Source organism: Tachysurus vachellii, chromosome 11 (assembly GCF_030014155.1).
Source record: "Tachysurus vachellii isolate PV-2020 chromosome 11, HZAU_Pvac_v1, whole genome shotgun sequence".
Lineage (NCBI taxonomy): Eukaryota > Metazoa > Chordata > Actinopteri > Siluriformes > Bagridae > Tachysurus > Tachysurus vachellii.
Genome location: NC_083470.1, coordinates 4,892,501 through 4,919,558, shown reverse-complemented (window position 1 = coordinate 4,919,558; position 27,058 = coordinate 4,892,501). Strand labels below are relative to the sequence as shown.

Below are 27,058 nucleotides of genomic sequence, written 5' to 3'. Positions count from 1 at the left end.
GAGTTCTTTTCACTTTATTAGTGGAATAGACTGTACACCTCTGTGCTTTTCAGATCTAACACTCCTACCGCATTCATGTCCATACAGTCTGTGTATGCTAGCGTTGAGGCAGCTGTCCCAGCATGTCCAAGCTCACTACCTTATGGCTCCAAATACAACTGGCGGCAAACAGTCAGATAAACAAACAAACAAACAAACAAACAAACAAAAGTAAAAAAAAATTCTGGATCGATGCCTGTAAACGGAGTCGCAGAGTACATTTGTCCTCATAGTCAAGTGCAAGTAGTTTTATGGAATATTAAACACTTTTTACTAAAATAATTACATTTTTATTGCCAGTTTCATTGCCTAATGTGAATCATCAGAAAATTATAATATAAGCAGTTAAATGAGAAAGTACTGCATTAAAGTGCACATATTAAAGACTGGCAGCACTGATGCGTCACAGACATTTAAAAAAAAAAAATGCACATAATCACAAGGCCGACTGAGATAGATTTAAATTAATCCTATAAACGTATTACATTATGAATTCAGTTAAAGTAGCAAATCCCTTCATCCCCTCCGTTCATAATGACATACAGTAAAATGCCGTCGACTTACCAAAGGAGCAATGAATGTAAAAAGGAAAGGAAAAGAAAAACCATACCTATAACGGTATCCATGCATATTGGTGATTAATGTACACAAATCCTTTCTACCATCATCACTCCCATCACCCCTGCATACACCCTTGGACGTCCAGACAGAGAATTTTGCGAAGAGTCATGCCTGAATGTATTTTTTTTTTTCTTTATTTCTTTATCATTTTTTAAGTTACTGTGCGCTTTTCGATCTGTAATATTTTATAAATGTTTTTTTAATGACATCAGGTAATAAAATAGGACAAAACAAACCAGAGGCGTAAGGATTCTCATGCAAAAAAAAAAAAAAAATAGGTGAGAATAGCATTTTAGCTGCTCTGTTCTTTGCAATCTACTGCACAATAACATGCATGTCTGAGTAGGGTGGCACTGATGACCTTTTTTTTTGAAAGATGCATGTGATGTATGATACAAATTATGATACATATACATATACTGACCTGCTGAGTCTCAAACATAATATCCTTTTTTTTTTTTTTTTTTTTTTTTTTTTTTTTTTTTTTTGGTGTATGCATTTATTGCAGGATACAGTATTTGTATGTCCTCCTCTCTAAAGATATATCTATATAGGAATATAGTTCTGTCTTCATACTCTTAATACTGGCCCTGTGATTGCACACACTACATCATCCATGATATCCAATATTTTTTCATCATCATCATCATCAAAAAAAAAAAAAAAAAGTGAGTCTTTTCTCACTTCCTGTTTTTTTCCCAAGAAAGGAAGAATACCCAATGCAGATCTGTGAAAGAAACATAATTTCATAAATGCCCAGCAAACAGTCCTCCAAAAAAGGCTGTAATTAAACCCTCTTCGGTTCACGTCTTAGTTCCTGCTGATTTTTTTCCTCACAGAACCTTGAGGGAGCTTTCAATTTGGGATGAAGCTGTAGCTGGGTGCCTTTGTCAAATTCGTTGTATTTTTGGATGATATTTTGGTGATACAGTCAAGTCTGACATGAAAAGCTCCCTCCTTCCTGTTTGTGCATTGGAGGAAAGCTCTGTGCTTGGAGGTGGTTTTGTTATAAGGACGAGATCTTGACAACCTCATGACTGAAGGAGCAGCGGGAGTTTCGCAGGATGCCTGGGATAGCAGGCGACGATGGCAGGCTTTCGTCAGGCGTGTTGGCTGGAGGAGTCGGGATGCTAATGATGGCTGCCGTGAAGTCTCGCTCTTCACAGTTTAACTTCAGGTCTTCTGTCCTGGCATTGAGGCTCGATCGACTGTTTGAGAAAGACAACATAGAAACATCCTTCTTCAGAATATTAGCCATTTGTGTTATTGTTCATCTCAAGTTAGAAAAGCAGTACAATTGCTTAGTCTCTTATGCCCCACTACTTTATCAATGCTAACCTTTTTTTAAATAATTAAAGAATGTATGAAAGCAAATGATAATAATAATAATAATAATAATAATAATAATAATAATAATAATAATAATATTTTAACTAGAAAGTGCAAAGTTTTGAAAGTTTTTTTTTAGCTATCATTGAAGACATTTTTCATATAGTTTTAAAATTTAAATATGTGATGTGATTTTTTTATTTTATTTTATTGATTGACTGACAAATCTGGACTCATATAAAACAAATGTATGTTTTATACCTATGATATAGCTAGTCAATATCAACTAGTTCAAATTGAGTGAATCAAAAGAAAAGCGAGGATGTTAACATCAGTTTTTTGTACGTCAACAAAAAATTTAAGATGCTATACTATGGGTATGACTGGTAGAACAGACTTATTTCACTCATGCTATCTTGAAGAATTTAGGTATCCGATCTCTCAGATTTATTTATACCTAATATCCTAATGACAATGCAGACATTTTAGCAAACTGGGAAAAAAAAAACCTAGAAGTCTTCAACAAACCATTAGGGGGCGACAAAACATTGTGTTGTGATTTTGTGCATCCTTTCTGTGAAGACTCTCATTGGTAGTTTCATATGGGCGATTATAAACCACACATCTCCTCATTTTGGAGATTATAAACCCTATATGCAGACTTTCATGTACAGTAGGATCATGTAAGATCTTCAACTACTTATGGGAAGAGAAAATACAAGAACAAGGCACTGATATACAAAAATAAACTCATATCTTATGGAGGAGCAGTGTTAAGACTGAGCGTTATTATATGATAAAGCCAGTACCTCTGAGGACCAGACGGGCTCTTGTGCACATGCAGGGTATCTAGCTCTTGGATGCTGCCACGGCTCACTGATACAGTGGAGTTAGCCAGGCGAATTGCTCTCCTCTTGGCCCGGCGAGGACAGCAAGAGGTCGAGACGCCTTGTTGGCTGGAGATCGATGTGCTGCGGCTGGTACGGAAGCCCACCGACTCTGCCATACACATCTCGCTGTAGGTCAGCTCATCAGTAAACTCGTGGTTCTGAGAAAGGATGAAAGGATGGAGATGATCCTATGATGACCCTGTATAAAATATTATTTTCTCTAGACGAAACTCATGTTATCAGGCCTGCATTTCATGTAGCTGTATTTTAACATTAGCATTAACATTGCAGTAGGTTTTCTGAATTCTCCAATAATAACTAGCATCCTGTAAGCCCCGTCCCCTTTTTTTTTTGCTCATGGTGACCGTTTAAGACACTATACTATGAGTTTAACTTGCAAAACATACTAGATTTAGCAGGTTTTATGAGTTCTCCAATATTAACTTCCATTCTGTAAGCTCCGCCCCCCTTTTCACACATTTCCCATTAATAATTTTACTCGTTGGTCCTCTTTTCTCTTTTTCTATTTCTCACTTGAAATATTCAGTTCTCTCGGCTGTTAGGGTTATTTTTTATCTTTGGAGTCTGTGATAAATGGAGAATGTTTTGAGTTCATGAATGTAGCATCAATTCTATTAATGTATGTTTAACTTAGCTAACAGTTGACATTTAAAAATATAGTTAATTACATTTATTATTTATTTATTTAGAGGAAACAAAAAAAAAAGACCAAAACTTTTGATGGGGAAAAAAATGAAATATGCTTACGAAGTATCAAACTTAACATTATAACACACATTTCCTGTATAAAAAAGTGAGAAGATGCTCAGTGCTATCATAGTAAATAACTGAAGTGTGTGCTTATGTACAAGAAAAAAAAAGTTGCTGCTAATCTCTTTTAGATGTAAACACAAGAAAAGTTGATATGTTCAGTTTAAAATGATTATTTATCGTTATTATTCTTTTTCACAGATCAGGACTATGCATTATTCTTCTTCAGGGTTGCCAGGTCTGCATCCTCCCAGAGGCTATTTCATGGCTTTTTGAACCAGAGTAAAGCTCTCACCGTGGTCTTCTCCAGACAGTGTAACAGATGGTGGTGCTGGTGCTCGAAGGACGACCTGTTCTTCAGACACAGAGCGCCACTGTCGCCGTCATACTCCTGGAAACGACAGCACAGGGGAAAGATACACGGACGATTTACACTCGTGTGGGTCAACACTACACACACAGGCAGATCATCGCAGAGGAAGAGAAGAAAGAGAGGAAAGATCAATTCCTGCTCAAAAAACCTGATCCTTCATCAGCAGCACAAAGGTGCTGTAGGTCATCCAGCTCAGAGCTATTTAAAGACGACTCCATCTATTTCCAAGCTCCAGAGGATCATTTTCATGGTTTCGGGTGTTAAAATTAGATGACCTTTTCTGTATGAACTCCAGAATGCACACGTTTAAGAAATAAATAAAGAATAAAATATGTTAAAAACACATTTCTTTGCAGCACACTGTTTGTTCATGGTAACACAATGTACATTATTTACTTTACAGAAGAGAAAAACAGAGAGTTTTGTGAGGTAAGAGTTGAGTGTTGGTTGAAACATAAGTTAAAACATAAAGGGGTTTAACATAAGAGGGGAAGTGGTGTGGTTAGAGGTGAAGTGGTGGATCAGAGGGACGGTGGTGGGTAAGAGGGAAGGTGGTGGCTCAAAGGGGCAGTGGTGGGTAAAAGGGAAAGTGGTGGCTCAAAGGGGCAGTGGTGGGTCAGAGGGGCATTGGTGAGTCAGAGGGATGATGATGGGTCATAGGGACTGTGGTGGGTCAGAGGGGCATTGGTGGATCAGAGAGGTGAGTTAGAGGGATGGTGGTGGCTTAAAGGGGCAGTGGTGGGTCAGAGGGATACTGGTGGATCAGATGGGCACTGGTGGGTCAGAGGGACGGTGGTGGCTCAGCAGAACACTGGTGGGTCAGAGGGGCAGTGGTGGGTTAGAGGGACGGTGGTGGGTCAGAGGGACGGTGGTGGTTCAGCAGAACACTGGTGGGTCAGAGGGGCAGTGGTGGGTCCAAGGGACGGTGGTGGCTCAGCAGAACACTGGTGGGTCAGAGGGGCGGTGGTGGGTCAGAGGGACGGTGGTGGCTCAGCAGAACACTGGTGGGACAGAGGGGCAGTGGTGGGTCAGAGGGACGGTGGTGGCTCAGCAGAACACTGGTGGGCCAGAGGGGCAGTGGTGGGTTAGGGGGACGTTGCTGCGGCAGAGGGGCAGTGGTAGGTCAGAGGGGCACTGATGGCTCAAAGGGACACTGGGGGTTAAGAAGGGCACTGATGGGTCAGAGAGAGTATTATATGTTCATTAATTAATTAATAATTGTTATCAGTGGTTAAATGCTGTGGTGTATGTAATAATAAAACATTGACGTGATGTTTATGAAAATAATCAACTTCAGGGTAGTAACAGTAACTCTGTTTCATGTCCAGCTGTATCACATGACCCATCATTGGGTTTTTAAATAACTCACTACTAATGTATCTGTGAAATACATGGTTTCTATTTGACTTTTATTTGTCTGGACTTTTTTTGCTGCCCAAAACAGAAATCACAAGACCATCTGCTCTTGACGTTTACAATTATGCTGACTCGATCCCCTGGGATTGCATGGGGTCATCTAATGAACACTATTCAAGCTGATAAAGTATTGGAACAGACTTTAATATATGAACAGCGATTCCGCTAAAGTGGAAACGGCCAGGGTAAGTGGACGAGGGCACATTAGATAAAAGAAAACAGGGCATCAGAAACTTACAGGAAGTGCTCGGTCAGCGGAAAGCACCGGTAACCACCGGAGGGTTTGAATTTTTGCCCAAGAAAATCATCAATAAACAGACCTCACTTAAACTTAAACTTACTTTGTTTGTTTTTTTTGCTAGTTTGGGAGTTGTTCGGAGGCAGAGTATGGCAGAGTATGACTGTTGTGTTTTAGAGCTAAGGGATGCTCCTAAGAGACGAGATGACAGAGTTTGGTCACGTCAGATGTGAGAGGAACAGAAACAGAGAGCAATTTCACTTCCTAAATGAGAAAAGAAGTCACGGCTGATCCTCTGCAAAGTCCGGGCAAACACTGAGGGACGTTTCTGTGATGGACTGTGATTCAGACAAGCACTAGTAGAATAAGAAGTATCACAGACCAGCAGGCGACTTGTGTGAACTACATGGAAAACATCTTAATTACAGTAGTTTATAAATTGTTCTGATTAAAATGGCTATTGTAAGCAAAAAGGAAAAGAAAACGATCATCATCAGCATCCTGATTTTCAGGCTTGATTGGAAGACCTGGAGCTGACTGTGCCACCTCATGATTGTAATTCCTTTAGTAATAATTCCAATGTCAATGTTATTTACAGTACTAGAATTTGCATACCTGATGCTGTAAAAGCCTCTGTAGCACCGCTTTTAACAGGAAAATCATCTCCCATCAGTGGAACTCTGTTGAGTATTAACCCATCTGTGGCCTGAGGCAATATCACCTCAATGACATGACTCGCATTCTCCACAGATACAAGAGGTCTGATGCAATAATCCCGTAGTGATGAACATCTACACAGGATGGACTGACACTGGGTTAAATGGCTCAGTCTGAACTTACAGTAAGTAAAGAATAAACTCTTCTGAAGTGCTATTATGGGAAAATGATCCACGGATCGGTGCTGGGATGCGATCCGACGAAGCATAGTTACAGAGTTAACATAATACGCTTAATATTTTTTGAATAACTGCTTTTACCTTAGGATGTTTTTAATAATTACTATTATAACCCGGTTAGTGTTTATAAAAAGGATGCATTTAATCGTACCCCATTAGGGATACTTTTTTTTTTTTTAAACATTTATTTATAAACTTTTTCAAAGCATTAACACAAAGTTTGATACAGTTTCAGTTATAGCTTTTCCCCCCTTTATAGCCCTTTCCACCAAAGTAATTAACCATACGTTACATAAAGGTTAACACAATAATTATACTAATAATAACAATAAAAATAAATAAATAAAATAAACAAATAAACAAATAAATAAAGATATAAATAAATACATAATAATTTAATAAATAATAATAAATATTGGAGATTATTTTTACTTTTATTATTGGAGATTATCACCAATAATAAAAGTTTCCTGACATGTTCGTGGTCCGTACACAATTATAAAACAAAACTCCATTATTACTCCAATTACTCTTCAATTTTTACCCAGGTTTTTCATTCAATTGTATCAAGTAGCGTATACTGTATATTTTCGCCCTCACAGAGGACAGCGCCATTGTTATTCGGTTTGAGAAAATGTGGGAGTTGTTTATGACCCATAGTAGCGAGGTCCTTGCTGTACGCTGTTCAATTTGAGACAGAAGACAGAAAGAATTTTTAGTTGCTAACCCAGCAATTTGTTTCGGTTTCAACGTATTTGCATTTTGTTTTCTATTATTTTACTCTTTATAAGATTATTTTACCACCAAGGTCCGAGTGCGAGGGTTTGACTAGAATCTGTGTGCGTTTTGTGAGTGTAGGTCAAAGAATATTTGACTCATTTGTTTTGTTACTGGCAGTGTTGTAATGTAACGGAGTACAAATACTTCGTTAACGTACTTAAGTAGAAATGTCACGTATCTGTACTTTACTTCGCTATTTAAATTTATGTCAACTTTCACTTTTACTCCACTACATTTCCTAGATAAAATGTATACTTTTACTCCGTTATATTTCCACTAAGCGTCTTCGTTACTCGTTACTTCAAAATAAAATCAGAAGAAATGTGTGCGACTGCAATAAGGGAGGTTTGGCAAATCACTGCTCCTAGATTGCATTAATTTCATCCCATGTGTGGTATCACATAGTTTATTTCTCCATGTCATAAAAAGCATCTACATTTCTGTCATTTAGCAGACACCGGTATCCAGAGTGACTTACAAATTTGTATTTCAATTTATACAAATGAGCAACTAAGGGTTAAGGGCCTTGCTCAGGGGCCCTGCAGTGGTAGCTGCAGCAACCTGGGATTCGAACTCATGACCTTCCGATCAGTGGTACAACACCTTAACCACTAGGCTACCACATCATACACATTTCACTACAACTTCTACTGTATATGCTTTCTTTCTTTCTTTCTTTCTTTCTTTCTTTCTTTCTTTCTTTCTTTCGTAAAGATAAATGCAGTGAGGCCGGCATTGCTTCAAACAAACTTTTAATAACAGCTGCATGGCATAAACAGTCATCAGTGGCAGAAGCCAGCTCAGATTTCTAGCCGATGCCTATATGGGTCCCAGAACGGTGTAAAACAACACCCTAAACACTTGGCTATGGCAGTCTGGACCTGTAGGTGCATCAAAAACCGGCGCGGATCTCTGGCTCTGATGACTGTATGTGCTACATAGCTTTTATTAAAAGTTTGTTTTTAAATAAAACCTATGTGCTACATAGCCTTTATTAAAAGTTTGTTTTTAAATAAAACTGAAGTATTTTATGGCAGTTAACCAATTAGCTTATTTATTTTTTTATTTTTTTATTAAGGAATATGTCACTTTATTTTTGAGAAAATCAAGTTTAAACGTGTTTAGTAATAAAATATTTGAGACCTTGAGGCAGGTCCAGAAAACACATATTTACTGTAAGTATATTTTTGTGCCCTGGATTATGTAGCACTGAGTCTTCATTGATGTCAAAACTATCCTGTTCATTCATTCATTCATTCATCTTCTACTGCTTATCCGAACTACCTCGGGTCACGGGGAGCCTGTGCCTATCTCAGGCGTCATCGGGCATCAAGGCAGGATACACCCTGGACGGAGTGCCAACCCATCGCAGGGCACACACACACTCTCATTCATTCACGCAATCACACACTAGGGACAATTTTCCAGAGATGCCAATCAACCTACCATGCATGTCTTTGGACCGGGGGAGGAAACCGGAGTACCCGGAGGAAACCCCCGAGGCACGGGGAGAACATGCAAACTCCACACACACAAGGCGGAGGCGGGAATCGAACCCCAACCCTGGAAGTGTGAGGCGAATGTGCTAACCACTAAGCCACCGTGCCCTCTTCATTCACTCAAATAAAAAAAAATTATTTACCTCCATCTTTTACCTCCATCTTCATCGTTTACCGTTATGGGTCGCCACAGCGAGTCATCTGTCTCCACCTAACTCTGTACTCTACATCCGCTACTCTTACACCAGTTACCTTCATGTCCTCATTCATTACATCCATATATCTCCTCTTTGTCCTTCCTCTTGACCTCTTACCTGCAGCTCCATCTCCAACATCCTTCTACCAATATAACCATCTCCCTCCTCTGTACATGTCCAAACCTTCTCAATCTATCCTCTCTGACCTTGTCCCTAAAACAGCCAACCTGAGCTGTCCCTCTGATGTGCTCGTCCCTAATCCTGTCCATCCTCGTCACTCCTAAAGAGAACCTCAACATCCTCGTCTCTGCTACCTTCATCTCTGCCTCATGTCTTTTCCTCACAGCTACAGTCTCTAACCCATACAGCAGAGCTGCTCTCACTACTGTCTTCTACACATTTCCTTTGATTCTTACTGACAATCTTCTGTCACACAAAACTCCTGACACTTTTCTCCAACCCACTCCAACACGCCTGCACTCGCCTCTTCACCTCTTTTCCACACTCCCCGTCGCACTGGATGGTTGACGGTTGACCCCAAATACTTAAACTCCTGCATCTTCTTGACCTCAGAACCCTGAAGCCTTACTATTCTACTTCCCTCCCTCTCGTTCAAACGCATGTATTCTGTCTTACTATAGCTGACTTTCCACAACATATTTCTCGTATTAAAAAATAATACCTTGAATTTCGTTTCATTTATGTTTTTTATAGTAATCAGATACAGATAATAGTACTCAGTTTAGAACGATATCTTTCTCTTTTCTGTATAGCCATAAATGGTGTATAAAATAATTGTTGAAAAAAAAATCCTATCCATCGCCATGAACTCCTACTGACCAGTCAGAACGGAGATTTCAATAAAACTTATATTAAAAAAAAAATAGCTAGCGTTGGAGAATTTCGTCAACTTTTTGATGGACGTGCAATCGCGTCAGCCTTTCAAAGTCTGTAGCTATAAATGTGCATAACATCACAGCAGCCAAGCAGATGATCTGCTGTTGTTGCAAAACTAAAAGAGCTTCTGCATTTAAAATTCAAATCTAATGACCTAATGTACTCATACGAAGTTTTCTACCCACAAAGCATAAATCACTAAAGCGTTTATCCCCTGAACCTAAACAGCTGCATCACCTGATGATTAACCGTCCTCATAACTACCTGTACGTGTTTACACACACAGCTCGGGGCAGAGATCCTCACAATCAGCTAACTCAGGTCATGAGAAGCTCCAGAAGTGTCTACATGAAGAAGAAATGTGGGGAAATATAAAGGCAGGACAGAGTGAAAAACAGCATGGTCAGATTTATAAATAGAACAGTAGTGTTTGTAATGCAGGTTTATAGACCCGAGCTAAAATAAACACACACACACACACACACACACACACACACACACACACACACACACACACACCTCCACTGTGGCTCTGTCAGTACTGAATCATCAGGCTAACACTAAACATGCCTCAGTGCCACTGTGTTTAATCACAACAACAAATCACTCTGTCCTCCTTCAGAAAGCTCTTTTATTTCTCTGTTTACAACCACAGTTCTTCTGCTTTTATCTAGATCTTACTTTCATTCAACATTTCATTATTCATTTCAAGAAAGAAAGAAAGAAAGAAAGAAAGGTGGAACGGGAGTGAAAGAAAGAAAGAAAGAAAGAAAGAAAGAAAGAAAGAAAGAAAGAAAGAAAGAAAGAAAGAAAGGTGGAACGGGAGTGAAAGAAAGAAAGAAAGAAAGAAAGAAAGAAAGAAAGAAAGAAAGAAAGAAAGAAAGAAAGAAAGAAAGGTGGAACGGGAGTGAAAGAAAGAAAGAAAGAAAGAAAGAAAGAAAGAAAGAAAGAAAGAAAGAAAGGTAGAACGGGAGTGAAAGAAAGAAAGAAAGAAAGAAAGAAAGAAAGAAAGAAAGAAAGAAAGAAAGAAAGGTGGAACGGGAAAGAAAGAAAGAAAGAAAGAAAGAAAGAAAGAAAGTAAGAAAGAAAGAAAGAAAGAAAGAAAGAAAGAAAGGTAGAACGGGAGTGAAAGAAAGAAAGAAAGAAAGAAAGAAAGAAAGAAAGAAAGAAAGAAAGAAAGAAAGAAAGAACGGGAGTGAAAGAAAGAAAGAAAGAAAGAAAGAAAGAAAGAAAGAAAGAAAGAAAGAAAGAAAGAAAGAAAGGTGGAACGGGAGTGAAAGAAAGAAAGAAAGAAAGAAAGAAAGAAAGAAAGAAAGAAAGAAAGAAAGAAAGAAAGAAAGGTGGAACGGGAGTGAAAGAAAGAAAGAAAGAAAGAAAGAAAGAAAGAAAGAAAGAAAGAAAGAAAGGTGGAACGGGAAAGAAAGAAAGAAAGAAAGAAAGAAAGAAAGAAAGAAAGAAAGAAAGAAAGAAAGAAAGAAAGAAAGAATGGAATAATGCAATGCAAAAGGAGAAGTAAGATTTTGAGAAAACAGAACATTTATTGTTGTAAACAAATAAAGGAATAAAGCACAAGTCATTACAAGGTGTTGTTAAAAAGCTGCAGCAGTTAAAACGAGCAGCAACTGAAAATTGCTCAATTATGAAGCAAAGCAAATTCTGTGTTTGCTTTACTGTATATTTCACATCCATATTATTGCTGTGTTTTTTCTACATCAAGGACCTTAAAGAAACTTGACATTACTTTGGTTAGAAACGATCAGTTTGTTCTTTCGTTTCATCTGTCCGGTTTATCCAGAACCACAAACCCAGGCGTATTGAAAAACATCCTTTTTTTAGATTACAGTAAGACACATCATCCGGCAGCTGAAACGGATCAGAGCTGCTTTGCGGTTTCACCGTGTCCCTGGATCTCTGGCTTGGGTCTCCATGTCGGACATTATTACCTCTGTCTTTATAATTATCAATGGATCTCCAGCCCACCTCTCATCCGACTGTTCTCTCGTCCTCACCCCACGCACGTTCTACAGGACCTGCTAATCGGCTTTTCTAATTACACCCACTCGGCGTATGGACACGCAGCTGGGACGAGGATAAAGACTGTTAGTCATTCTAGCAGATGAATAACCACATGGCATCCCAGTTTGAGTTAATCTCAGATATTTCCTCTCACTGTGCTGTTACGGTCTCTTCTCCGTGTGGTTCTACATGGTGCCTTTGAATGGAAAAGTATTGTATTCTGAGGATCTACATGTAGTCCAAGGCATCCAAAGTCCAACCTCAGGTCCAAATGTGATCAGTGGACAGAATTCTACTAGCCAATAGCTTTTAGCTGACATCATATACTTTACAGACAAAAATACATGAGATTACAGGAGACCATGGAGATCAGTTTTGCACTCAATTCTCCATCAGTGAGCAAGATTTCAGACTTCACGTAAAAAATAGAATGAATCTAGTTATGGCTATGCAAATTGTATTTTTGACCATATCATTCACAGTTATAGTAGGGAAATGGTTTATAATCTCACAATCTGGCATCACTCAGACCAGGATAAGTTTCCTTTAAAATCTGCTTCTTCTCATATTATCAAGGTTTCTTCCTCATATCATCTCAAGGAGTTTATCCTCACCACCGTCACCTCTTACTTCTTCATTTAAAGCTGATTTGCAGCAATGTCCGTTGTTAAAACTACTGTACAAATAAATTTGAATTGATCTGAATTAGTTATTTCTGTGTGAAGTATTAAGAAAAGGGTTAAATCCATACTGTAGGTATGAATGTTCTCTTGGGGGGAACCTCTAACTGAGGCACTTTGTATATATTTATGGCATTTAGAAAACGCCCTTATGAAAAAGTTTGGTGGACTTGGGATTCAAATGTATAACCTTCCAATTGGCACTCCAACGTCTTCACCACCAAACTACAACATCCCCACACACACCACCTTTGGGATGGAAAAAGCTAGTTTAATTTCTACCCTGTTTCTACATTAAACCGGCTCCAAATGATTATTTAAGCACGAGTTTAGATTAGATTGTTGTTATTTCCAGAAACTGGAGCCTGTGCCTATCTCAGGCGTCATCGGGCATCAAGGCAGGATACACCCTGGACGGAGTGCCAACCCATCGCAGGGCACACACACTCTCATTCACTCACGCAAACACACACTACGGACAATTTTCCAGAGATGTCAATCAACCTACCATGCATGTCTTTGGACCGGAGGAGGAAACCGGAGTACCCAGAGAAAACCCCCGAGGCACGGGGAGAACATGCAAACTCCACACACACAAGGCGGAGGCGGGAATTCGAACTCCTAACCCTGGAGGTGTGAGGCGAACGTGCACTAAGCCACCGTGCCCCCTCATTCATTTATTTATTTATCTTAAATGATGTTGTTTATGCTGGTCAGGGTTAGGGACACACTCCCGTAGCCAAACTCGAAGAGGAACCACTCAAACTCTTTATTCATAGCCTTTTTTTATGAGTACACTATTTAAAAAAGGTCTAAAATCTCCAACCACCTCAGGCATTAAGGTTTATCAAGAATTCCAGTTTATTAAAATTCTGTTGATCAGGCAAAAAAGCTTCCCCAGGAATGATGTGCTGGTGTTAAACTGAATAAGAAAAGTGACATTATACAAAAACACACAGCAAACATTTTTGGTTAATTGGAAATGCAGAGCTTCAAGGCGCAGGCTGTCGTAGCCGCAGTTATTGCTTCACATGTAAGAGATACGGTTGCGAGCAGACATAATAATGCCGTTTTATCGACTGCCTTTGTGAATCCCTACAAAACGATGATACACTGCAGGCTGTATGCTGCTTACATGAAAATATTATTGTCCTTCATGCTAACATTTCCACTCATTAGCCTGAAGCATAAAAGAGCTTTCAAATGTCAGATCTCCGTCAGGATTATACTGTTGTCTGGAATCGCTTCATATTCACAAGGACATGCTAATAAATGCAACACGCTCTAAAAATCCCTTTCTTGACTCGTTGAATTTAAAGCTGAAGTTTATAAGACATCTCTGGAAAATTGTCCGTAGTGTGTGAGTGAATGAGAGTGTGTGTGTGCCCTGCGATGGGTTGGCACTCCGTCCAGGGTGTATCCTGCCTTGATGCCCGATGACGCCTGAGATAGGCACAGGCTCCCCGTGACCCGAGGTAGTTCGGATAAGCGGTAGAAGATGTATGAATGAATGAAGTTTATAAGACATGAGTTAGAGGAGCAAAATATATAAAAAACATGGAGTTTTTGAGCTATTGTGGGAGGTATTATCAAGTTTGTAATAATCAGAATTTTTTTGCACAACAATATATACTGTCCTATTAGCCACTTAAAAAATATATACATTTAAAACAGCTTTTTGGATTGATCCCCTAATGACAAATATATAAATAAATATATATATATATATAAAATCTCATCACAAAACAATTCAGAGCTTTTATTCAATATTTGGTAGAAGTTTCTTTAGCCACAAATACAGCTACTAATCTCCTTAGATTATATTTTATCATAATAATTCCAGAACAGTAAACTGTATAAGGGGGTTTTTACACCTGGTCATTTCATGCATTTCTGTGATCTGATAGCTATCCGATGGTAAAAAGACCAGGTCTAAATGCCCTCCGAAACGTTTTCGAGACGGATATAAATCCGATGGTTCAAACCACTTCAGGAGGTGGTCTGGGACGCATTTCAGATGAAACTGGACAGGTGTAAATGAATGTGGTTGTTCAAGCCACACACGTCAGCGCTATACTCCTGTCCTCACAGGTGACTCACGAGTCGTGCATCGTGCGAGAAACAAATATGTTTTCCCACCAGTGCTGCTCCGATCTTTCACCCAGGTGTCTCGTTTGGTCTTAAAATGCACTGCTGCCACCAGCGAAAATGCAGCAAACAGTAAATGCTGTTTTTTGTAGCAACCGCATACACCAAAGCGTGTTCCATTTCAATTACCCCGGAAATGAGGTAAAATATATTTGCATTTTGGGCGGGAGTAGAAAGATCGGATTGATATCCGATTCGCCGAGACGCATTTATGTGGCCTAATGTAAATGGAACAGTTTTAACAAATCAGATAGCTATCAGATCAGAGAAAACACATGAAGTGACCAGGTGTAAAAAGGCCCTAAGAACAGATCACACCTGAACTTTCTCTTTTTCTAATAGATATCTAGAAGAATGTTTTTTCCCCTCAAAAACAGGAGGTTTTGCTATTTTACCTAATACCTTTTTCTGTAGATTGTTAGAGAACATAACTTAACGAACAGCATCATGAAGAACAAGGAATTAGAACCATTAAAAAAAATCTGTGATGCAGTAATAAATACGATATCAAGAAAAAGACATAATGAAGAATTATTTTAAAAAGGGTTCTTTTTTTTGCGTTAACAGTCGCAAATTTCTATTAGATTTCTAGAAGAAAGTTTATTATTATTTTATTCTCTCAAAAACATAAGCTCTTGTTGAAAGTTGGAGATTTTATTATTTTACCTAGTACTTTTTTTCTGGAGATAAACTAACTAACGGCATCATGAAGAACAAGGAACTAAAGTGAAAGTGAAGTGACATAGACTCAGAATTTGTTCTTTGTGTTTAACCCAGCAAAAGTGCACACAGACAGCAGTGAACACACACCCGGAGCAGTGGGCAGTCATTTATGCTGTGGCGCCTGGGGAGCAGTTGGGGGGGTTCGGTGCCTTGCTCAAGGGCACCTCAGTCATGGCCGAGACTCGAACCCACAACCTTAGGGTTAGGAGTCAGACTCTCTAAACATTAGTCCACGACTTCCCTGAATATAACCTGAACTAAAAACATCCATGAAGCACCGTATCTTATTCTTAATACAATATTAAGAGTAAGATAATAAATATCATACCATTTTGACTGATGTTTAATATTTATATTATGGATTATTTTGTGCAAATCCAATGATATATATATACATATATATATATATATATATATATATATATATATATATATATATATATATATATATATATAAATACAATATATATGACTTAATATCAATAAAGTCGATTTCAGCTCTAAGAGCATAAAAAGTGGAGAAATTCCACGTAAGTGAGTATTTATAGAAGGTAATAGGTATGAATTAAAATCAAAGGAAATCAAAGCTATCATAATAGATATTGTATCAGTACATCATCTGGGACACAGATTTCTAAGCACCGTCTTGATACTACAGCAATTCGGATTATGAACCGTTCAACCGTGAGCCAGTAAAATTCCTAAACTTTACATCCAGGAAAATTAGTTTAAAAGCAATTAAAAACAACCATAAACTTTACCAAAGACTGAAGATTTTCTTTCTTGAAAGCTGCGACCTCGACAAAATGTGAGAGGACTTTACAAGTAAGTACATAAACAAAGCCATTCAGGTTTATTTCAACTCATTTCTTCAGTTTACAAGTTTCCAGATCTTGCATTTAGATCAATAAATGTGAAGGAGTCTCAATCCTTCAAGGTTTCAGCTTTATAACAGATGAGATCTTGTGTCCATAAAGTTAACAGCATGAAGTGAAATGAAGCTACATCATTCTCTTAGAATGCATCTTAAATTTGTCTCGAAGGCGGCTGGGTTTATGATGCTTATGGAACCGCAGCAAGAAGCTCCTCTTTTCCAATGTGTTGTTCTAACACTCAGCACTTTACAGCACAGAACTGAGCAACAGCTAAGAGCTAATGGTGTGTGTGTGTCTGTGTGTCTGTGTGTGTGTGTGTGTGTGGCTTAGGGGATTTAGGTATGTGATTGAATACTCATATTTATGTATTCCTATTCCTCACGTACACCACATACTGTTCATTATTTTTTATCATTCCATCCATCCGTCTATTTTCTGTATCGTTTATCCTATATGGGGAAACTGGAGTTCATCCCATCTCGCATATAGCCTGCAAGACGTGACTCTGGACTGTGGGAGGAAACTAGAGAACCCAGAGGAAACCCCAGGTAAAACATTCAGACTGCATTGTTCCTAACTATCGTGACAAGACAATCATTAACACGCAGCATGTCACGTGTGAACAAATGAACGGCGTTTCAGTGTATGTTTGTTGCTTCAAACCAGGGGCGTTGTTTGGGTATGACAACATAACAAAAAAAATAGTGCATTCATATTTATATATATATATATATATATATATATATATATATATATATATATATATATATATATATATATATATAAATAAAACTTTCATAAATCTTTATAGATTTCAGTTATTTAACTGAAGTTATTTATTATCGATGAATGAATGAATGGTGACTATATGGTCAATAACCGTATACTAATAACAGTGCAACCTGCTGACCAGAATAGGTACTGTTCTGTTTAACAGCTCGACACGCAAGTTTTAAAACTGGGCATATTGAAATGAACGTGTAAAATAAGCACTAAAAAACAGTACATACGGGCGTCTTGCACTTTACAGTCTTGTGCTTTATTTTTGTAGTGTAAAATGTTTTCAGCCTTCAAAAGCCCCTGGGCCCGTATTCAGGAAAATTCATAGTGCAAAGAGTTTCTCCTATAGTGAGTCCTTGGCCTCTTAAGATTCTTATCTCTTAAGATACGATTCTTAGTTATAAATTTCTAAGCTAAATTAGGAGCTCTCTGAGATCATTCTTAGAGTCTTTATGAATACAGGCCCTGAGGCTTAAGTCGCTGATGCCCCATCCTCACAACGCTACAGCTCCAAACCTTCAGAGAGATCGCACTCTTTCGGATTGCATACTGGCACACAGTTACTCACCTGTAGTCCCCCTTCATCTTTGTACTGCAGGAATGCATTAGTGATTCCTTTCTTAGCCAAGCGAATCCTGGCCAGACGCACTTTCTGTAAAACAGAATAAACCTCGTTTCAAAGGGCTGCATCAGCACTTAACCCAAAGTGGTGAAGTGATGTGCCAGTGTGAAAATATATAAACCCTTTGTGGAAACTGAGAACCATTCACTTCAGCAAGCATCTGCTGTTGTGTTTGGGTAAGACAATAATCATAAAAAAAAAAAAAGTATGATAGAATTAAAAATTTAACAACCTTAAAAATATTGAGTGCAAAAAAAATAATGTATACCATTAGAACAACATAAAGGAGAGCTTTTAATTTCATACCAAAATGTAAAATAAATAAATAAATAAATAAATAAATAAATAAATAAATATAATAAAAAACATAATAAAATATCTTTAATGTCTTTATAATTGCTTTTTATGTTTTTTTGATTTGTATCCTATAAAATTAAAATTTGGTTTCATTAAAAAATAAATAAAATAAATTCATAATAATTCTAATATAAATAATAACAAAAGGTATTTGCATAATAAAAAATATGTATATATTTATATTTACATTGTAAATATTTATTTATTTTGTATATTTTATATACCTTTTATTCAGTCATTTATTCATACATTAAATAATAATCACATACACGTTTAAAATAATGATAATTATTTGACTTATTTATAAAAAAAAGTCTTCTGTTCTTCCCAATATGTGTGGGTTTTTTATTATTTATTTTATTTATTTGTATTTATTTTTATTTTGCCATTTAAGCATTTTTTCCTCCAGCAAGCTTTCCAAACTGTGGTTCGGATTTCTACTTTGCAATTGTAATTCTGTTTGTCTTATAAAACTTCTCTGCTACTGCGGTTGACTTCTGCATAAAAAAACAGCACTGCATAGAAATTCAGCTGAAACAGTAGGGCTTCATTTCCTTCTATTATAAAGGATACTGGGTCTGTGGCTGACGTGTTATTGGTAAGACTAATTATATACAATCTCTAGCACCGTCTATTTAAAAAACCTCTCAGTACCTGCTGGGCTCGCATCTTGTCAGCTCTCTGGTTCTGATGGTAGATGCGACTGAAGTTGGACACTATGACAGGAACAGGAAGTGCGATCACCAGGACGCCACTCAGAGAGCAGATGGAGCCAAAGATTTTGCCGGCGATGGTGTTAGGAACCATGTCTCCATATCTGCACATAACACCCAACAGACACATACTGTACAGATTAGACACATGTTTTCTACATACTGAAGTAATGCAACGTATATTTATATTTACATTTACAGCATTTGGAAGACGTCTTTATCCAGAGCGGCGTACAAAAGTGCTTTAAAGTCACACTGGTTCATGACGGTACAGACTTAGGATACCATCAACAGCAGTACTCAGAGCAGAGCTTGGTTTTACTTTTACTTCCTGCTCACAAGCTTTCTTTTATTTATTGATCTTTTCTTTCTTTCTTTCTTTCTTTCTTTCTTTCTTTCTTTCTTTCTTTCTTTCTTTCTTTCTATATCTTCTCTTTCCTTTCTCAGGGATCTCTGGTTTTCTCCTGCTACCAAAATCCTGCAGGAACCTTTGCTCCTAGATGTGAGTGAGTGAATATTTACAACAGGGGCCTTGCTCAGGGGCCCAGCAATGGCAGTTTGAGAGTTTTAGGTTTGATACCATCAACCTAAAACTCTGTTCAGGTTTTTTTTTTTTTATACAATATACACATGAATAGGGGGCATGGTGGGTGGTTAGCACGTTCGCCTCACACCTCCAGTGTTGGGGGTTCGATTCCCGCCTCCACCTTGTGTGTGTGGAGTTTGCATGTTCTCCCCGTGCCTCGGGGGTTTCCTCCGGGTACTCCGGTTTCCTCCCCCGGTCCAAAGACATGCATGGTAGGTTGACTGGCATCTCTGGAAAATTGTCCGTAGTGTGTGATTGTGTGAGTGAATGAGAGTGTGTGTGTGCCCTGCGATGGGTTGGCACTCCGTCCAGGGTGTATCCTGTCTTGATGCCCGATGACGCCTGAGATAGGCACAGGCTCCCCGTGACCCGAGGTAGTTCAGATAAGCGGTAGCAAATGAATGAATGAATGAATACACATGAATAGAGAAACAGGAAAAATAAGTTAATTTAAGTTAATAGAATTTTTACTTAGATAACCAATACTTGGAAAAACACTTGGACCCCTACAGAGGAAGCAAACCTTCTGAGTTTAGACGAGAAGTGCAAATATTTCAGAACAAATGTAAAACATGAGCGAGGTGGAAATATTTAATCATTCTCTAAACATTCTCCAAAAAACTCTCTAAATTAAATACTAAAAGTTGAGCTGTGTTTCGTGTTCATTCGCTATGTAGGATGGTGCGTGCGTGTGTGTGTGTGTGTGTGTGTGTGTGTGTGTGTGTGTGTGTGTGTGTGTGTGTGTGTGTGTGTCGTGTCATCTTTTTTCTGGCCTTTTTATCATCCTTCCATAACGGATTGAAAAACTGGGCATTGCTAAAGCTTTTATACTAATTGGATGAATTTCTTTGGGTAAATGCATATTGGTTCTTCCATCCTCAGGGATCCAGAGCTCATCTCTAATAGTCCAGTCATTTAGCAGAGAGAATCCTTTTTTAATAGCAGAGCATGTAGCCACACACAGCAAACACATATTCTGTTCACACATAAACACACACACACACACACACACACACATGCTCAACGTGTACACAGTTGTGTACAATCAGAGTCTTAGACCACACACACACACACACACACACACACACACACACACACAAGCTCAACGTGTACACAGTTGTGTACAATAAGAGTCTTAGATTACACACACACACACACAAGCTCAACGTGTACACAGTTGTGTACAATCAGAGTCTTAGATTACACACACACACAAGCTCAATTTGTACACAGGTGTGTACAATCAGAGTCTTAGGCCACACACACACACGCTCAAGTGTACACAGTTGTGTACAGTCAGAGTCTTAGACCACACACACACACGCTCAAGTGTACACAGTTGTGTACAATCAGAGTCTTAGACCACACACACATGCTCAAGATGTACACAGGTGTGTACAATTAGAGTCTTAGACCACACACACACACACACACACACACACACGCTCGAGGTGTACACAGGTGTGTACAATCAGAGTCTTAGACCACACATGCTCAAGGTATACACAGGTGTGTACAATCAGAGTCTTAGACCACACACACACACACACACACACACACACGCTCAAGGTGTACACAGTTGTGTACAATCAGAGTCTTAGATCACACACACGCACACACACACACGCTCAAGGTGTACACAGTTGTGTACAATCAGAGTCTTAGACCACACACACACACACATATACACACAGCTATGTTCTTGCTATAATAATTCCTTGTCCTCCTACACACTGGTGGATCATTAACTTCCTCACAGGACTCGTCATGTTTTTGTTTTGACCCATAAATCAGGCTGGCAGGCCGAACGATGACACAAGCTGAACTCAGACAGGAAAAGTCGAGCTCCAATTCGCCAACATCAATCAGATGATTAGCAGCCAATCACAATGAGTCATAACAGCCCGAGGTCTCTGATATCACAGTCGATACCGCTTTCTTTCTTTCTTTCTTTCTTTCTTTCTTTCTTTCTTTCTTTCTTTCTATATCTTTTCTTTCCTTTCTCAGGGATCTCCGGTTTTCTCCTGCTACCAAAATCCTGCAGGAACCTTTGCTCCTAGATGTGAGTGAGTGAATAATTACAACAGGGGCCTTGCTCAGGGGCCCAGCAATGGCAGTTTGGTGGACCTGGGATTCCTTCCAGTTTGTAGCCAGATACCGTAACCACAGGCAACCACACAGTTTTCCTAAACCTTTAGATCTGGTGACAGACTGATTTTCTATCCAGATTAAATTTGAGTGTTTTTTAATTCCTATTAAAGGGATTGGCTCTGAATCCACTGTGACCCTGACCAGGATAAAGCAGTCACTGAAAATGAATGAAGGAAGGAAGGAAGGAAGAAAGAAAGAAAGAAAGAAAGAAAGAAAGAAAGAAAGAAAGAATCGCATGATTTTGGGAGTTTGGAGGAAACTGATAAATGTGGAGACTCCATACAGACAAAAACACCACTGAAATGATATCAATTGTGGTCGTATTTATTCCCATGAGTAGAATAATGACGTCATTTGAAATTCGAATGCCTTATGATCGTGAGTTTATGAGTTTTTGATATTTCCTTCTCTAATGAACAACACACAGAGAAATTAAATCTGTGTCATTGTGTTAGAAAGTGGCTGAAGTTCTGGATTATCAGCAGCATCATTTACATCACTAATCGTACATTAGCAAGACACTCGGGTCCTTCAGCGTGTTCAGAGCAGCTAAAGACAAAGCAGGCGTCACAGAGCTAAGAGTCGGCTACGAGACGGACGTGTGTGTGAGCGAGAGAGGATGAAAGAAGCCTATTAGAGCACACTTACACATTCACACCATGTACTGGTAGGAATGGGCAGATGGCTGAAAACACTATTAGTCTTTATCACAGTGATGACAGACAGACACACAGACAGACAGACAGACAGACAGACAGACAGACAGAAAGAAAGAAAGAAAGAAAGAAAGAAAGAAAGAAAGAAAGAAAGAAAGAAAGAAAGAAAGAAAGAGCTTGTCTAATTTAGTTTTCTTGCAGTAATAGTAGGGATAGCGTCAGCAACTGAAAATGTGTAGATGATTGTTCTTTCTTTCTTTCTTTCTTTCTTTCTTTCTTTCTTTCTTTCCTCCCACACTTCCTCCCTACCTCTCTTCCTTCCATCCATCCATACGTCCATCCATCCATCCATCCATCCATCCATCCATTCATCCATCCATTCATCATCCTTCCTTCCCTCCCTCCCTCCCTCCCTCCCTCCCAGTGTGTGTTACAACTAATCTTCCGTGACATCTCTCCTCCTTTTTTCCTCCACTGATTTCTGTTTGTATCTCCTGACTCTGCCTGTCCTCCTAAAGTGGCTCCCTGTAGCAATCACCATCAGCTGCTTGACAGGACTTGACCATTGAGGAGACAAGAACCTGACCATAAGAGGTGGAGTTGAGAGTTTAAGAGCAGCACACTGAACATTTGTGTCAGTACACTGATTCACTCGTAGCCTGTTTTTAGGATTTGAACACACATGAATCCCACAACAGAAAAATAAATAAGATAAGAAAACAAAATGGAAACATACAATGAATGGATGCAGAGTTTTCTCGTATCTGAGAGGTGTTTATCTTTAACCACTAAAATTCTGTGATAGATGTATCATCCAATCAACAGTAAATATTCCATTCGTAAAATATATCTACCTTGTCTGGTTTGTCTAAATCATCATTGTTTTTGGATTTGTTATTTTGTTTTTGGATTTGTTATTTTGTTTTTGGATTTCTTTTGTTTTCGGATTATTTCTTTTTGTTTTCAGATTTGTTATTTTGTTTTCAGATTGATTTTGTTTTTGGATGTTATTTTGTTTTTGTATTTATTTTGTTTTCGATTATTTATTTTCATTTTCAGATTTGTTATTTTGTTTTCAGATTTATTTTGTTTTCAGATTTGTTATTTTGTTTTTGTATTTATTTTGTTTTAGGATTATTTATTTTCGTTTTCAGATTTGTTATTTTGTTTTCAGATTTGTTATTTTGTTTTCAGATTTGTTATTTTGTTTTGGGATTATTTTTTTTTCAGATTTGTTATTTTTGTTTTCAGATTTGTTCTTTTCTTTTTTTCTAATTAGATTTTTTTGTTCTATGATTTGTTATTTTCTTTTATAATTTGGTATTTTATATTCTGATTGTTATTTTATTTTCAGATTATTTTTTCTTCAGATTTGTTATTTTGTCTTCACATTTGTTATTTTGTTTTCTTATTTGTTATTTCTTTGCACTTCTCTGCCACTGTATCCAACAGATGGAAAAACACACATCTCACACTAAAAACCAACAGTGTCCTGACTCATTTATTATCAGAGTCATTTTGTTTAAACAGATTGAAAATATTTTATAAATAGTGGACTGGTAAAAAGGGTTAGTTATAGTATTAAGCAAGCTATAGTATGTTCCAAGTCAATTCTTTAATAAATGGGGGTCTGTTGGAGTGTGTATGAGGATGAGAGTTAGGATGGTTTATCAAATTGGGAAGCATGATAGAGTAGAATATAATGCTAATGCTTTCAGACAGTCCAATTTTATACTCTGTTTCTAATGCATTCTCTTTTTCTATTAGTGTTACTGAAAAAATTTACATTTTTTCAAAATGTTTGTTATAAAGGCATCTGGGTAAGATAATGGGAATAAAGAGGAAAAATTGGCAGAACGTCTCGAGAAACAAACCTCTGCCCTTATAGGTTCAAGCTGAACATCGCCTCATGCTTCTAGCTTAAGATTCCCCTCGTTCTGTAGTACTAAAAAAACAAACAAAAAAAAAAACACAAATGTGGACAAGATTTGACTCCACGTTATATTCTTGCCTTCTCTTTCTATAATATCACATTGAGTCATTTCCTCTTTTGCTTCCCTGCTCCACGTCACCAGCCCCGGAGCTCCATCAGTCCACCTCCTAATCTCATGATGTGCTGGAAAACCTCCAGTCCAGGGAAGACAAGAAGATTAGGAGATGGCCTCAGGCACACAGATAAGGCAAAAACAGGCACAGATTTCTATACGGATTTTATTCTTGATTTGTTTTTCTTTGCTTTTCTCTCTTTCGTGGTCTGTGCATGCAGATGTTCATTAACATTACAAAACATGCCTATTGTGCTGGATGGATGAGGATGTTACGTAAAAGCTGACCCAAAACTCTTTGTAACTAAAATAATGTTTTTATAACATAAAAAACTTCTTTTTTTAATCAAATTTCTATAGAGAAGTGAATGAATATTTTGTTGAACAAAAGCATATAAATAATTTAACAGTTGCGGACTTGAAGGTGAGCATAGAAACTGAAATTAAAATTAAAACACTCATGCAAGATTATTTATTTAAATACCCCCAACCCATCCATCCATTCATCTATCCATCCATCCTTCAGTCCACTTTTTGTATTCGTAATGCTACTTGGTCTTGGGGAACCTGGACTCTATGCCAGGAGACTTGGGGCAGAAAACACTGGACAGCGTGCAAACCATCACAGGTTACAATTGCACACACTCACAATTTGGAGACGGAAATCAGCCTACAACATGTGTCTTTGGCCTGGGGGAGGAAACCAGAGAATCTGGAGGAATCTCCTGGAGGAATCACTGGGAAAAAATGCACTCAATGCACAAAAGGATCTGGGAAAGATAATGAGAATAACAAGGAAAGAAACACACTTCCGCCCTAATAGCTTCAAGCCTAACATCGCCTCATGCTTCTAGCTTAAGATTCCCCTTGTTCCGTACTACCACTATTGAAAAAAAAACTCTACACATAGTGGACCAGAACCCCTAACCCTGTAGGTTTGAGGAAAACTTACTAAGCCCACCTACTTAAAGGTGGGGTCTCTGATTTTTGAAAGCCACTGTTGACATATAAAATCCCCAAAACAAACACGCCCCTAACCCAAATGGGTCCCACCCCTGTATTGTTAGCTCCGCCCACACACACATACGTAACCCAGGCAAATAATGGAAAGAAATGTCTTTATCATAGCTGAAGGGAAGAACAAAATGATTGCAGATAAACAAACAAGCAAAAATGACACACAAGCATAATCATGCAAACGACAGCATATATTAGTTCTGTGAAACAAAGCAAAACAGCGTTTAGCTCAGGAGTTATTGACTCGGGAAACTCCAATCTGTGAATATGCGCCAACTTCCCGCTCCTTCAGTTCTCTCCAGCGCTGGAAAGCTGATTCTATATTAACACGTCCTACTTCTTACCTTATCGTAAGACTTTCTTCGCTTTCTTTCTTTGTTTTTATCCTCCATGTCAATGTTAAAACCACTTTCTGCTAATGTCACACATGCGCACTGAACACTCTCTCTGCCCATATTGACAAGACACGCCCCTTTCTGCTCATTGGCTACACGTTTGTTTTGATTTTTGTTTACTTTTCGGCCCAACTCAGTTTTCTGATGCATTTCTCAAAAATCAGAGACCCTACCTTTAAGATCAAATAAATAAATACAACTAAAAGTGTTAGTTTCTTACAGCCACTTGCTGTCATTTTCGCACCAATTGTCAGTCATGAGCTATAAAGTCAAGTCAAGACAAAAAGCTTTTATTGTCATTTCAACCATATACAGTATAGCTGATACAGTACATAGTGAAATGAGACAACGTTCCTCCAGGACCATAGAGCTACATGAAACAACACAGAGCTAATGACCCTAACCCTAACCCTAGTGCAAATAAAAGTCAATACAAAACACTACAGAACAAATACACAAAATAGCACCAACCAGTGTGCATTCTGTATGTTATACAGGCGCAATGTGCAAAAATTGGGGGTCCTTGTAAACATATATCCACTTGTGTAATAGCAGGAGTTGGATAAGGTGTTAAAATGTCAGGTGTGCAAAATAGTAATTGAGTGTGATTGAATGTGAATAAGTGTTTGAGTGTGTTTTTGATTTGGACAAAGATTGTGATTAAATGACGATTTCATTGCAGCATCACAAAATTGCTGAACCGGACTCGTTATAACTAGTCTCCAGGTGTTTGGGTAAGAGGTAAAGCTGTAATTGTCAGAAAATGGAACAAATTCCAGACCCAAATGCAGGAATTGGATGATAGACAGGGGTTTTATTAATAATAAAAAAAAAAACCTAAATCAACAGACACAGGAAAACACTAGGGGAAAAACTAAGATACAAATATATATATATATATATATATATATATATATATATATATATATATATATATATATATATATATATATATATTGTTTGTTGCCTGATTTTTGCCTGAAAGAACACATACAAGATAACAGGTATAAATTGGGGAGGTAACTAGTGAAACATAAGGATCAGGGGTGCAGAGGCAGGAACGGCTAAGAATCGGGCATTAACAAAGACACATGGCACAGGATATAAACACCCCCTACTGTTCCAGCATGGAACTGTCCCTCAGGGAATCGCCCAAGCCATCATGAGTAACCATTTCCAGTTAGGTTTTAAAAGGGACTTCTGTGATTTCTTGGCAACATGACAAGTTTTCTTGTCTTATTAAAAAAAGAGTGGACGTTGAAGGAACTCTGTTCAGGATGTTCAGGATGTGCTGTAATGTCACCATAGCAACTGTTAATTATGTCATCTTGTATTCCTTATGTAGTCA

At 38.1% G+C, this 27,058-nt stretch overlaps 1 protein-coding gene across 1 annotated transcript in view; it reads right to left on the bottom strand.

The window, feature by feature from the left end:
* Positions 1–1,169: 1,169 nt before the first annotated feature.
* kcnd1 (potassium voltage-gated channel, Shal-related subfamily, member 1) overlaps positions 1,170–27,058 on the bottom strand; it is a 73,415-nt gene continuing 47,526 nt past the window's right edge. The window contains exons 3-7 of the mRNA XM_060882380.1: positions 18,802–18,964; positions 17,737–17,820; positions 3,946–4,041; positions 2,799–3,037; positions 1,170–1,868 (exon numbers count right to left, since the gene is read on the bottom strand). Coding sequence (XP_060738363.1) covers positions 1,667–1,868; positions 2,799–3,037; positions 3,946–4,041; positions 17,737–17,820; positions 18,802–18,964 — 784 coding nt within the window. The 3' untranslated portion in view covers positions 1,170–1,666. The remainder of the gene's footprint in view (positions 1,869–2,798; positions 3,038–3,945; positions 4,042–17,736; positions 17,821–18,801; positions 18,965–27,058) is intronic.